Source organism: Cherax quadricarinatus, chromosome 25 (genome assembly GCF_038502225.1).
Source record: "Cherax quadricarinatus isolate ZL_2023a chromosome 25, ASM3850222v1, whole genome shotgun sequence".
Lineage (NCBI taxonomy): Eukaryota > Metazoa > Arthropoda > Malacostraca > Decapoda > Parastacidae > Cherax > Cherax quadricarinatus.
The window spans coordinates 29179363-29192860 of record NC_091316.1 but is presented as its reverse complement, the minus strand read 5'-3'; the positions used below and the strand labels follow the sequence as shown (position 1 = coordinate 29192860).

The following is a 13498-nucleotide window of genomic DNA, read 5'->3' as shown; positions in this document are numbered from 1 at the left end:
CAGTTAGTCGTGACAGCCTTATCGGAGTTCTCATCAAGTGAGAGCGTAACCCTTATACACACTTAAGGGGATTATCGAATGACTATCTATCAATACTTAAAAACCATAGAATGAGAAAAAGAAATCATGATCATTGTCGGGAAAAGCGTACAGGGGCTCCTAGGAGTACTTATTTCTCATGATTTGCCGGCCTTGAACACTTTAGATTTGTCAGTCAACTTATCTGCGAGTGACACTCAGTGAAGATAAGGGGGTAGTGGATGGAACACTGATGAAGTGAAGGGCAGATGCTTCAGTCATCCAGATAGTGTCGCCCACTGTATCAACATCACTGGACATCGCAAAGTGTGACTGAGAATGAGACTCCAGGGGTAGGTAATATTCTGTTTCATGAATTAGACACTTGTGCAACACTCGGGTATCTTTACTATGGAAAGGCTTCGCCAGCCAGTGGCTTCTTCATTCCACTGCGTTAGACTGAAGAAACTACTGGCTGGCGAAACTGTTTCTACAATCAAGATGCCGAAGTGTTGCACATGTGTCTAACTCATCATCCTGTGAGTTCCCTTAACCATTTATCTACATTCCTTATATACTGTTTCTTGACATCTACTCGTAGGTGGGTTTTCACTGCATTATCATCGACTGCTCAGAGTTGTCCTTCATTCTCTAAGTCAAATCTTTATGTAAAATAAATGAAGCAGAAAATAACCACAGTAATTACTGATACGCTTCCGAGCCACGAGGGGAGAGAATTAAGTAATTGATATCCCTTATTAGGTATCAGGGTAAAGAGACTTCTTCATGACACCATGGTTATGGTGTCAATGTCGTGGTACTAAGTTTATGGTGCACTGGTTATGGTGTCATGGTTAGAGTGCCAGGGTTTTGGTGCTAAGGCTATGGTTGTTATGGGACGATGATTATAGTGTAATTGTTATGGAGCCATGGTTATAGTGCCATGATTATGGCATCATAGGTTTGGTACCATGGTTATGGTGCCATAGGTACGGTAGCATGGCCATGACATCGTAGGTTTTGTACCATGCCTATGGTGTCATAGATTTGGTACCATGCTTATGATATCATAGGTTTCCTACCCACGACCCCACCCACGACCCCACCCATGACCCCACCCACGACCCCACCCACGACCCTCCACCCTCAACCCCCCACCCACGCCCCCACCCACGACCCCCACCCGCGCCTCCCGCGCCCCCCGCCCTCGCGCCGACCCCCGCGCCCGCCGTGCCCTCGCGCCCGCCCGTGCCCCCCGCCCTCGCGCCGACCCCTGCGCCCGCCGCGCAATCGCGCCCGCCCGCGCCCCTCGCGCCAGCGCCCTCGCGCCCGCAAGCGCCTTCTGCTGCACCTTCTGCAGTGTCGTCCGGATCGCCCCTGCTCCCCGAATTTTTCTCCGAATTTTTTTCAAATTTTTTTTGAATTTCATTTTCTTGTGGTCTCCATCTCCTCGGATCAAGTTTTTGAGGTTCCCCCTCCCACTTTCACCCCCATCCCAAATTTTTTCGAATTTCATTTTCTTGTGCTCTCCTCGGATCAAACTTTTGAGGTTCCCCCTCCCACTTTCACACCCATCCCAAATTTTTTTTTGAATTTCATTTTCTTATGATCTCCATCTCCTCGGATCAAATTTTTGAGGTTCCCCCTCCCACTTTCACACCCATCCCAAATTTTTTTTTGAATTTCATTTTCTTATGATCTCCATCTCCTCGGATCAAATTTTTGAGGTTCCCCCTCCCACTTTCACCCCCATCCAAAATTTTTTTTTTTAATTTCATTTTCTTATGATCTCCATCTCCTCGGATCAAGTTTTTCTCGATATCAAAGACTCCATCTCCACGGATCAAGTTTTTTGGATTCCCCCCTCTGGAGGTAAGCATTCAAAATGGACTCCCACTTTCACCCCCCATCCCAATTTTTTTCTCGATAATACAAAGACTCCATCTCCTTGGATCAAGTTTTTGGGTACCCCTCCTTCCACCCCCAAATTCCCTGCTCCAATTCCTAGGATCAAATTTTTCTCGAAATCAAAGTCTCCATCTCCTTGGATCAAGTTTTTCTCGATAATACAAAGACTCCATCTCCTTGGATCAAGGTTTTCTCCTCCATCTCCTCGGATCAAGTTTTTTGGATTCCCCCCTCTGGGTATAAGCATTCAAAATTGACTCCCACTTGCATCCCAATTTTTTTTCTCGATAATACAAAGACTCCAATTCCTCGGATCAAATTTTTCTCGAAATCAAAGTCTCCATCTCCTTGGATCAAGTTTTTCTCGATAATACAAAGACTCCATCTCCTTGGATCAAAGGTTTTCTCGATAATACAAAGTCTCCATCTCCTTGGATCAAGTTTTTGGATTTCCCCCTCTCAGGGTAAGCATTCAAATGAACTCCTCCTATGAGGCATGGTACTTTCTCTTACTACAGGTCTAAACAAGTGTGACGTCACCCCACCTGTGTTTACTCGGCGGTCAGTGACGTCACGTGATGACCTCACATATACAGGCTGAATCTTGTCGACTTCCCCCTACACATTTTTCACTCTTAACCCAGGATAACCCAAATAATTTCACATTTTTTCGTTAATACCCACAACAATCCACAATTTCTTTACAAAATACAACACAAGTCTAGACATTTTTCTCGTTTTAACTATTTCATCAGAAAAAGTCACCACAACACTTATAACCACTTTTCGATAAATTCACTAGTCACAATTTTACATATTACGAAGTTAATACGCACACACACACACACACACACACACACACACACACACACACACACACCTCAAAGGCAATGGGGCCAGATAACATCTCCCCATGGGTATTGAGAGAGGGAGCAGAGGCGCTATGCGTACCCCTAACAACAATATTCAATACATCTATCGAAACAGGGAGATTGCCTGAGGCATGGAAGACAGCAAATGTAGTCCCAATCTTTAAAAAAGGAGACAGACATGAAGCATTAAACTACAGACCAGTGTCACTGACATGTATAGTATGCAAAATCATGGAGAAGATTATCAGGAGAAGAGTGGTGGAACACCTAGAAAGGAATGATCTCATCAACAGCAGCCAGCATGGTTTCAGGGACGGGAAATCCTGTGTCACAAACCTACTGGAGTTCTATGACATGGTGACAGCAGTAAGACAAGAGAGAGAGGGATATGTGGATTGCATTTTCTTGGACTGCAAGAAGGCGTTTGACACAGTTCCACACAAGAGATTGGTGCAAAAACTGGAGGACCAAGCAGGGATAACAGGGAAGGCACTACAATGGATCAGGGAATACTTGTCAGGTAGACAGCAGCGAGTCATGGTACGTGGCGAGGTGTCAGAGTGGGCACCTGTGACCAGCGGGGTCCCGCAGGGGTCAGTCCTAGGACCAGTGCTGTTTCTGGTATTTGTGAACGACATGACGGAAGGAATAGACTCTGAGGTGTCCCTGTTTGCAGATGACGTGAAGTTGATGAGAAGAATACACTCGATCGAAGACCAGGCAGAACTACAAAGGGATCTGGACAGGCTGCAGACCTGGTCCAGCAATTGGCTCCTGGAGTTCAATCCCACCAAGTGCAAAGTCATGAAGATTGGGGAAGGGCAAAGAAGGCCGCAGACGGAGTACAGTCTAGGGGGTCAGAGACTACAAACCTCACTCAAGGAAAAAGATCTTGGGGTGAGTATAACACCAGGCACATCTGCTGAAGCGCACATCAACCAAATAACTGCTGTAGCATATGGGCGCCTAGCAAACCTCAGAACAGCATTCCGACATCTTAATAAGGAATCGTTCAGGACCCTGTACACCGTATACGTTAGGCCCATATTGGAGTATGCGGCACCAGTTTGGAACCCACACCTAGCCAAGCACGTAAAGAAACTAGAGAAAGTGCAAAGGTTTGCAACAAGACTAGTCCCAGAGCTAAGAGGTATGTCCTACGAGGAGAGGTTAAGGGAAATCAACCTGACGACACTGGAGGACAGGAGAGATAGGGGGACATGATAACGACATACAAAATACTGAGAGGAATTGACAAGGTGGACAAAGACAGGATGTTCTAGAGATTGGACACAGTAACAAGGGGACACAGTTGGAAGCTGAAGACACAGATGAATCACAGGGATGTTAGGAAGTATTTCTTTAGCCACAGAGTAGTCAGTAAGTGGAATAGTTTGGGAAGCGATGTAGTGGAGGCAGGATCCATACATAGCTTTAAGCAGAGGTATGATAAAGCTCACGGCTCAGGGAGAGTGACCTAGTAGCGATCAGTGAAGAGGCGGGGCCAGGAGCTCGGACTCGACCCCCGCAACCTCAACTAGGTGAGTACAACTAGGTGAGTACACACACACACACACACACACACACACACACCTCACTTTACTTTGAACACCTTCAAAACACTCTCATAAATCATTGAATACTCACAAAAGCACCTTCGTACATTCCCAAACAACACTGAAACATTTCCAAGACAACATTTTGAATACTCCCAAATAAGATTTGACGTCTTTAATTTATCTACACTTACATATTTCATTAAATTGCAACTCATCCCCCAAACTCCTCCCTCATTCTCCAGATGTTTTTACAACAGTATCACTAAAACTAACTCAGACACTTTACTTTGAACAACACCAAAAACACCAATAATTACCTTTGAATACTCCAAAAAACATCATTCGAACACCCCCAAATCACCACTGAATACTCCCAGAACTCCTTCATAAATACTCTTGCACATCATTTGAACACCTTTAAAAACACCTTTGAATAGTCTCAAACAGCACTTGAGTACTCCCAAATACACCACTGTATACTACTAAAACACCACTGAATACGGTCAAACACCCACAACCCACAACACCCACATCCCACAACACCCACAACCCACAATTTTTTCTCGTTTTAACTAATTTCATCAGAAAAAGTCACAACAACAACCCACTTACAACATCTTTCGGTATCTCTAGTTCGACAACAACACCCACATCCCACAACGCCCACAACCCACATCACCCACACCCCGCAATTTTTTTTCTCGTTTTAACTAATTTCATCAGAAAAAATCACAACAACAACCCACAACTTATAACCACTTTTTCAGCATCTCTAGTTCGACAACAACACCCACAACCCACAACACCCACAACCCACAACACCCACATCCCATAACACCCACAACCCACAATTTTTTTTTTCTCGTGTTAACAAATTTCATCAGAAAAAGTCACAACAACAACCCACAACTTATAACCACTTTTCGGTATCTCTAGTTCGACAACAACACCCACAATCCACATCACCCACATCCCACAACAACCACAGCCCACAACACCCACAACAACAACCCACAACTTATAACCACTTTTTCGGTATCTCTAGTTCGACAACAACGCCAAAACCCACAACATCCACATCCCACAACACCCACATCCCACAACACCCACAACCCACAACACCCACATCAACCCACAACTTATAACCACTTTTTCGGTATCTCTAGTTCGACAACAACGCCCACAATCCACAACACCCACTTCCCACAACACCCACATCCCACAACACCCACAAACCAAAACACTCATAACCCACAACACCCACAACAACAACCCACTTACACAATCTTTTTGGGTATCTCTAGTTCGACAACAACACCCACAACCCCCAACACCACACAATCCACAATTTTTTCTCGTTTTAACTAATTTCATCAGAAAAAGTCACAAAAACAACCCACTTATATCATCTTTTTTGGTATCTCTAGATCGACTACATTACCCACAACCCTCATCGCTTACCAATTTATTCACAATTTATTCGATACAAATTTTTCCCCTTCTTTTTACTGAATCTTAAATGTAATACACATTCCTCTTTACATTACTAAAATTCTAATAAAATCCTCCCCATACCCATCTCCTTGTATCCACATAAAATTCATATTATACTCACAACAACTAATCTCACCACCCAACTACTGCGACATGTTTCAGCACCCTCCATTCTTTTTCAATATATCATAACGCTTCAATTCTATAATTTCTTTTTAAAATATTCACACGTTACCTTTATTTTCCGTAAAATCTCCCCATATTTCATTAAATTTCTAATACAACCCTCCCCATAACCATCTCCATCTCACCCGCATTTCTTCACATCCACTCACCCATCTCCCAACACACCTCTTCTGAACACACAAAAATCACATTTCACATCCACAAATGCATCTCATCACCCATCTCAAATCCACTAAAATCACTGTAACCAAGATATTCACAAAACTCTATGACCACCTAACACACACAGACACACCTCACTTTACTTTGAACACCTTCAAAACACTCTCATACATCATTTGAGACCACCTTTTCTCAATATATCTTGAGAAATATTCTCTCATCGACAACCTTTATCATCTCACTACAGAAAAACCCCAAGATTACTTCAAACACTCTCATAAATCATTTGAATACTCACATAAACACCTTTGAACATTTCCAAACAACACTGAAGCACTTCCAAAATATCATTTTGATTACTCCCAAATAAGATTTATCATCTCTAATTTATCTACACTTACACATTTCATTAACTGAAATTACAACACATCCACCATACTACTCCCTCAGTCTCCAGACTTTACAACATTAACACAAAAACTAACTCAGACACTTATGACATGAGCCATTTTACCAGAACTAACACTAACACATATCTGTTATGTCTCCAATATCTAAGATCACCACAATCAAGGCGTTTGCCAAATTCTATAACCCCACCACTAAGATCACACATTTTTTTTGTACACATTCTCTTAAAACATCATCACAAAGAAGATCACTAAAACTATCTATACTTTTACTAAGATCACATAACATTTTGTCTTCTCTAACTCACCCACCAATTTACATTCTCATTCACACTTACACATTTCATTAACCAAAATTACATCTCATCCACCAAACTCCTCCCTCATTCTCCAGACTTTACAACATTAGCACAAAAAAAAAAACTAACTCATACACTTTTGACATGAGACATTACCATATCTAACACACTGACTAACTTTGAACCAACTCTGAACACACCTGATCATCTTCAAAAAATACTCTGCACATCATTTGAACACCTTCGAAAAACACCATCAAACACCTCCGAATACTCCCAAAACACTACTGATTACTACCAGATCACCACTGAATACTACCAAATCACCGTCAAAATCACCAGAAACTAAGTTTAACATCACCATCTAACACCCTTTTTATAGAAATCCCCTCAAATCACTATAACCAAGAACTCCCTCCCCATTGCCGCATAAAAAAAAAAGCATGAACACAAACCTAATACGCAAACACTTAGTACATGATCACCATCATCTGAAAACATATCTTGTACACACACATAATCTAAGACAACCACCAACAACAATCACCCATGTTCGCTCACCTCAAAAATCACTAATATCACAGAAAACACTCATTTTTATAAACATTTCACACAAAAAATCATATTTGACAATATCTAAGCGCACTCACCTCACTACCGCCAACACACGATGTCACACCTCACAGGACCGACGAGCTCACCTCCAGTGACGTCACACTCCCATCTGTGTTACTTGGTGGTTGGTAACTTCACACCCAACCCACCTTGTTTCAACCTGTTGTACCCTACATTATCTAAGAACACTGTAACCAAGACGATTACCAGATTTTATGACCCCACCACTAATATCACAGAAAACACTCATTTTTATAATTATTCACACAAAAATCATGACCACCAATTCCATATCATGTTTACCATCATCTGTCAACACTCATCACCAAGATCACCAAAAATCTAAGATCATGCATCTCAAAACTACTATGATCACTGAAAACACTTATTTTTAAATATTCGCACAAAAAATAAGACATACACAAAAATACCACGACACTTCCACCAACATCTATAACATAACATGAGCACTATAACATATCACCATCACAAAAAAAATAATACACAGACACCCACAACTTATACATTTCAATCACAAAATTAAGACATGAGACATATACACCAAATCTAAGTCATTAACTTCCAACTAAGACATACACATCTTAACTAAAACATACACCAAAACCTATACTTGTCATCTTGCGGTATGAATATTATTACCGCATTTATCATTTCTCACCTATGTTGCATATCACATTCCTCATCCACATCATCCCTGAAACATCCTTTCTTATTCATTCCGTATATCTCCTTGAGTTGTTTTAACCCCGACGGCCCATCACGACGTAGGAGCCAGAGCAACCATCACCACTGCAACACCACCTACTACACTCTGGCTCCTAATGTCATGATGGGATGTCGGGGTTAAAACAACTCTAGAAGATATACAGAATGAATAAGAAAGGATGTTTCAGGGATGATGTGGATGAGGAATGTGAGGTGTGACATCGTGTGTTGGTGGTAGTGAGGTGAGTGCGCTTAGATATTGTCAAATATGATTTTTTGTGTGAAATGTTTATAAAAATGAGTGTTTTCTGTGATATTAGTGATTTTTGAGGTGAGTGAACATAGGTGATTGTTGTTGGTGGTTGTCTTAGATTATGTGTGTGTGTACAAGATATGTTTTCAGTTAATGGTGATCATGTACTAAGTGTTTGCGTATTAGGTTTGTGTTCATGCTTTTTTTTTATGCGCCAATGGGGAGGGAGTTCTTGGTAATAGTGATTTGAGGGGATTTCTATGAAAAGGGTGTTAGATGGTGATGTTAAACTTAGTTTCTGGTGATTCTGACGGTGATTTGGTAGTATTCAGTGGTGATTTGGTAGTAATCAGTAGTGTTTTGGGAGTATTCGGAGGTATTTGATGGTGTTTTTTGAAGGTGTTCAAATGACGTGCAGAGTATTTTTTGAAGATGATCAGTGGTGTTCAGAGTTGGTTCAAAGTTAGTCAGTGTGTTAGATATGGTAATGTCTCATGTCATAAGTGTATGAGTCAGTTTGTTTTTGTGCTAATGTTGTAAAGTCTGGAGAATGAGAGAGGAGTTTGGTGGATGAGATGTAATTTCGGTTAATGAAATGTGTAAGTGTGAATGAGAATGTAAATTGGTGGGTGAGTTAGAGAAGACAAAATGTTATGTGATCTTAGTAAAAGTATAGATAGTTTTAGTGATCTTCGTTATGATGATGTTTTAAGAGAATGTGTACAAAAAAAATGTGTGATCTTAGTGGTGGGGTTATAGAATTTGGCAAACGTCTTGATTGTGGTGATCTTAGATATTGGAGACATAACAGATATGTGTTTGTGTTAGTTCTGGTAAAATGGCTCATGTCATAAGTGTCTGAGTTAGTTTTGTGTTAATGTTGTAAAGTCTGGAGACTGAGGGAGTAGTATGGTGGATGTGTTGTAATTTCAGTTAATGAAATGTGTAAGTGTAGATAAATTAGAGATGATAAATCTTATTTGGGAGTAATCAAAATGATATTTTGGAAGTGCTTCAGTGTTGTTTGGAAATGTTCAAAGGTGTTTATGTGAGTATTTAAATGATTTATGAGAGTGTTCGAAGTAATCTTGGGGTTTTTCTGTAGTGAGATGATAAAGGTTGTGGATGAGAGAATATTTCTTAAGAGATATTGAGAAAAGGTGGTCTCAAATGATGTATGAGAGTGTTTTGAAGGTGTTCAAAGTAAAGTGAGGTGTGTGTGTGTGTGTGTGTGTGTGTGTGTGTGTGTGTGTGTGTGTGTGTGTGTGTGTGTGTGTGTGTGTGTGTGTGTGTGTGTGTGTTTGTGTCATGACTTGTAGGGTGTGTGTGTGTGTGTGTGTGTGTGTGTGTGTGTGTGTGTGTGTGTGTGTGTGTGTGTGTTAGGTGGTCATAGAGTTTTGTGAATATCTTGGTTACAGTGATTTTAGTGGATTTGAGATGGGTGATGAGATGCATTTGTGGATGTGAAATGTGATTTTTGTGTGTGTTCAGAAGAGGTGTGTTGGGAGATGGGTGAGTGGATGTGAAGAAATGCGGGTGAGATGGAGAGGGTATGGGGAGGGTTGTATTAGAAATTTAATGAAATATGGGGAGATTTTACTGAAAATAAAGGTAATGTGTGAATATTTTAAAAAGAAACTATAGAAGTGAAAAGTTATGATATATTGGAAATGAATGGAGGGTGCTGAAACATGTCGCAGTAGTTGGGTAGTGAGATTAGTTGTTGTGAGTATAATATGAATTTTATGTGGATACAAGGAGATGGGTATGGGGAGGATTTTATTAGAATTTTAGTAATGTAAAGAGGAATGTGTATTACATTTAAGATTCAGTAAAAAGAAGGGGAAAAATTTGTATCGAATAAATTGTGAATAAATTGGTAAGTGATGAGGCTTGTGGGTAATGTAGTCGATCTAGAGATACCAAAAAAGATGATATAAGTGGGTTGTTTTTGTGACTTTTTTTGATGAAATTAGTTAAAACGAGAAAAAATTGTGGATTGTGGGGTGTTGGGGGTTGTGGGTGTTGTTGTGGAACTAGAGATACCCAAAAAGATGGTATAAGTGGGTTGTTGTTGTGGGTGTTGTGGGTTATGAGTGTTGTGGGTTGTGGGTGTTGTGGGATGTGGATGTTGTGGGAAGTGGGTGTTGTGGATTGTGGGTGTTTGACCGTATTCAGTGGTGTTTTAGTATACAGTGGTGTATTTGGGAGTACTCAAGTGGTGTTTGAGACTATTCAAAGGTGTTTTTAAAGGTGTTCAAATGATGTGCAAGAGTATTTATGAAGGAGTTCTGGGAGTATTCATTGGTGATTTGGGGGTGTTCGAATGATGATTTTGGAGTATTCAAAGGTAATTGATGGTGTTTTTGGTGTTGTTCAAAGTAAAGTGTCTGAGTTAGTTTTAGTGATACTGTTGTAAAAACATCTGGAGAATGAGGGAGGAGTTTGGGGGATGAGTTGTAATTTAATGAAATATGTAAGTGTAGATAAATTAAAGACGTCAAATCTTATTTGGGAGTATTCAAAATGTTGTCTTGGAAATGTTTCAGTGTTGTTTGGGAATGTACGAAGGTGCTTTTGTGAGTATTCAATGATTTATGAGAGTGTTTTGAAGGTGTTCAAAGTAAAGTGAGGTGTGTGTGTGTGTGTGTGTGTATGTGTGTGTGTGTGTGTGTGTGTGTGTGTGTGTGTGTGTGTGTGTGTGTGTGTGTGTGTGTGTGTGTGTGTGTGTGTGTGTGTGTGTGTGTGCGTATTAACTTCGTAATATGTAAAATTGTGACTAGTGAATTTATCGAAAAGTGGTTATAAGTGTTGTGGTGACTTTTTCTGATGAAATAGTTAAAACGAGAAAAATGTCTAGACTTGTGTTGTATTTTGTAAAGAAATTGTGGATTGTTGTGGGTATTAACGAAAAAATGTGAAATTATTTGGGTTATCCTGGGTTAAGAGTGAAAAATGTGTAGGGGGAAGTCGACAAGATTCAGCCTGTATATGTGAGGTCATCACGTGACGTCACTGACCGCCGAGTAAACACAGGTGGGGTGACGTCACACTTGTTTAGACCTGTAGTAAGAGAAAGTACCATGCCTCATAGGAGGAGTTCATTTGAATGCTTACCCTGAGAGGGGGGAATCCAAAAACTTGATCCAAGGAGATGGAGACTTTGTATTATCGAGAAAACCTTTGATCCAAGGAGATGGAGTCTTTGTATTATCGAGAAAAACTTGATCCAAGGAGATGGAGACTTTGATTTCGAGAAAAATTTGATCCGAGGAATTGGAGTCTTTGTATTATCGAGAAAAAAAATTGGGATGCAAGTGGGAGTCAATTTTGAATGCTTATACCCAGAGGGGGGAATCCAAAAAACTTGATCCGAGGAGATGGAGGAGAAAACCTTGATCCAAGGAGATGGAGTCTTTGTATTATCGAGAAAAACTTGATCCAAGGAGATGGAGACTTTGATTTCGAGAAAAATTTGATCCTAGGAATTGGAGCAGGGAATTTGGGGGTGGAAGGAGGGGTACCCAAAAACTTGATCCAAGGAGATGGAGTCTTTGTATTATCGAGAAAAAAATTGGGATGGGGGGTGAAAGTGGGAGTCCATTTTGAATGCTTACCTCCAGAGGGGGGAATCCAAAAAACTTGATCCGTGGAGATGGAGTCTTTGATATCGAGAAAAACTTGATCCGAGGAGATGGAGATCATAAGAAAATGAAATTAAAAAAAAAATTTTGGATGGGGGTGAAAGTGGGAGGGGGAACCTCAAAAATTTGATCCGAGGAGATGGAGATCATAAGAAAATGAAATTCAAAAAAAAATTTGGGATGGGTGTGAAAGTGGGAGGGGGAACCTCAAAAATTTGATCCGAGGAGATGGAGATCATAAGAAAATGAAATTCAAAAAAAAATTTGGGATGGGGGTGAAAGTGGGAGGGGGAACCTCAAAAATTTGAATCGAGGAGAGCACAAGAAAATGAAATTCGAAAAAATTTGGGATGGGTGTGAAAGTGGGAGGGGGAACCTCAAAAACTTGATCCGAGGAGATGGAGACCACGAGAAAATGAAATTCAAAAAAAAATTGAAAAAAATTCGGAGAAAAATTCGGGGAGCGGCGGCGATCCGGACGACACTGCAGAAGGCGCAGCAGAAGGCGCGGGCGGGCGCAAGGGCACTGGCGCGAGGGGCGCGGGCGGGCGCGGGCGCGAGGGCACGGCGGGCGCGAGGGTCGGTGCGAAGGCGGGGGGCGCGGGGGGCGCGGGTGGGGGTCGTGGGTGGGGGCGTGGGTGGGAGGTTGAGGGTGGTGGGTCGTGAGTGGGGTCGTGGGTGGGGTCATAGGTGGGGTCGTGGGTGGGGTCGTGGGTGGGGTCGTGGGTGGGGTCATAGTCATTAGCATATAGGTGTGAAAAGGAGACCGCTCAGGAATGAGCCACTCTGTAGAAGGGACTGCTCTTTAGAAGGCCTTTTCAGGAGGGACCACTCTGTAGAAGGGACCGCTCAGGAAATGGACCGCTCTGTAGAAGGGACCGCTCTGTAGAAATCAGTACTACTAATATGTATTCGTAAAAATATGTAGGCTACTGTATATATGCTTTTCGTGTATGTATGCATGTGCATATGTACGTGTGTTTGCACGTGTACTCACTTATTTGTACTCGCCTATTTGTGGTTGCAGGAGTCGTTTCATAGCCTCTGGCCCCGCCTCTTCATTGATTGCTACTTGGTTCTCCCTCTTCCTGCATGTTTGAATGCACACTTTTTTATGTATGCTTGTATGTATGCATATATATTCACATGTATGCGTGTATGTGTTTTTGCGTGAGTGAATTGGAATCACTTGGGTTCCAAACTGGTGCCGTATGGTGTGTGTGTTTGTACTCACTTAGTTTGGTTGCAAGGATTGAGTCATAGCTCGTGGCCCCACCTTTTTACTGTCCCTACTTAGGCCACTCTCCCTGCTCCATAAGCTTTATCATGCCTCCTCTTAAAGCTATGTATGG

General features: G+C 41.6%; 1 protein-coding gene across 1 annotated transcript in view; it reads left to right on the top strand.

Moving 5' to 3' along the window:
• Nucleotides 1-235: 235 nt before the first annotated feature.
• LOC128689934 (carboxylic ester hydrolase) overlaps nucleotides 236-13498 on the top strand; it is a 182286-nt gene continuing 169023 nt past the window's right edge. Inside the window, exon 1 of the mRNA XM_070088707.1 lies at nucleotides 236-371. Coding sequence (XP_069944808.1) covers nucleotides 358-371 — 14 coding nt within the window. The 5' untranslated portion in view covers nucleotides 236-357. The remainder of the gene's footprint in view (nucleotides 372-13498) is intronic.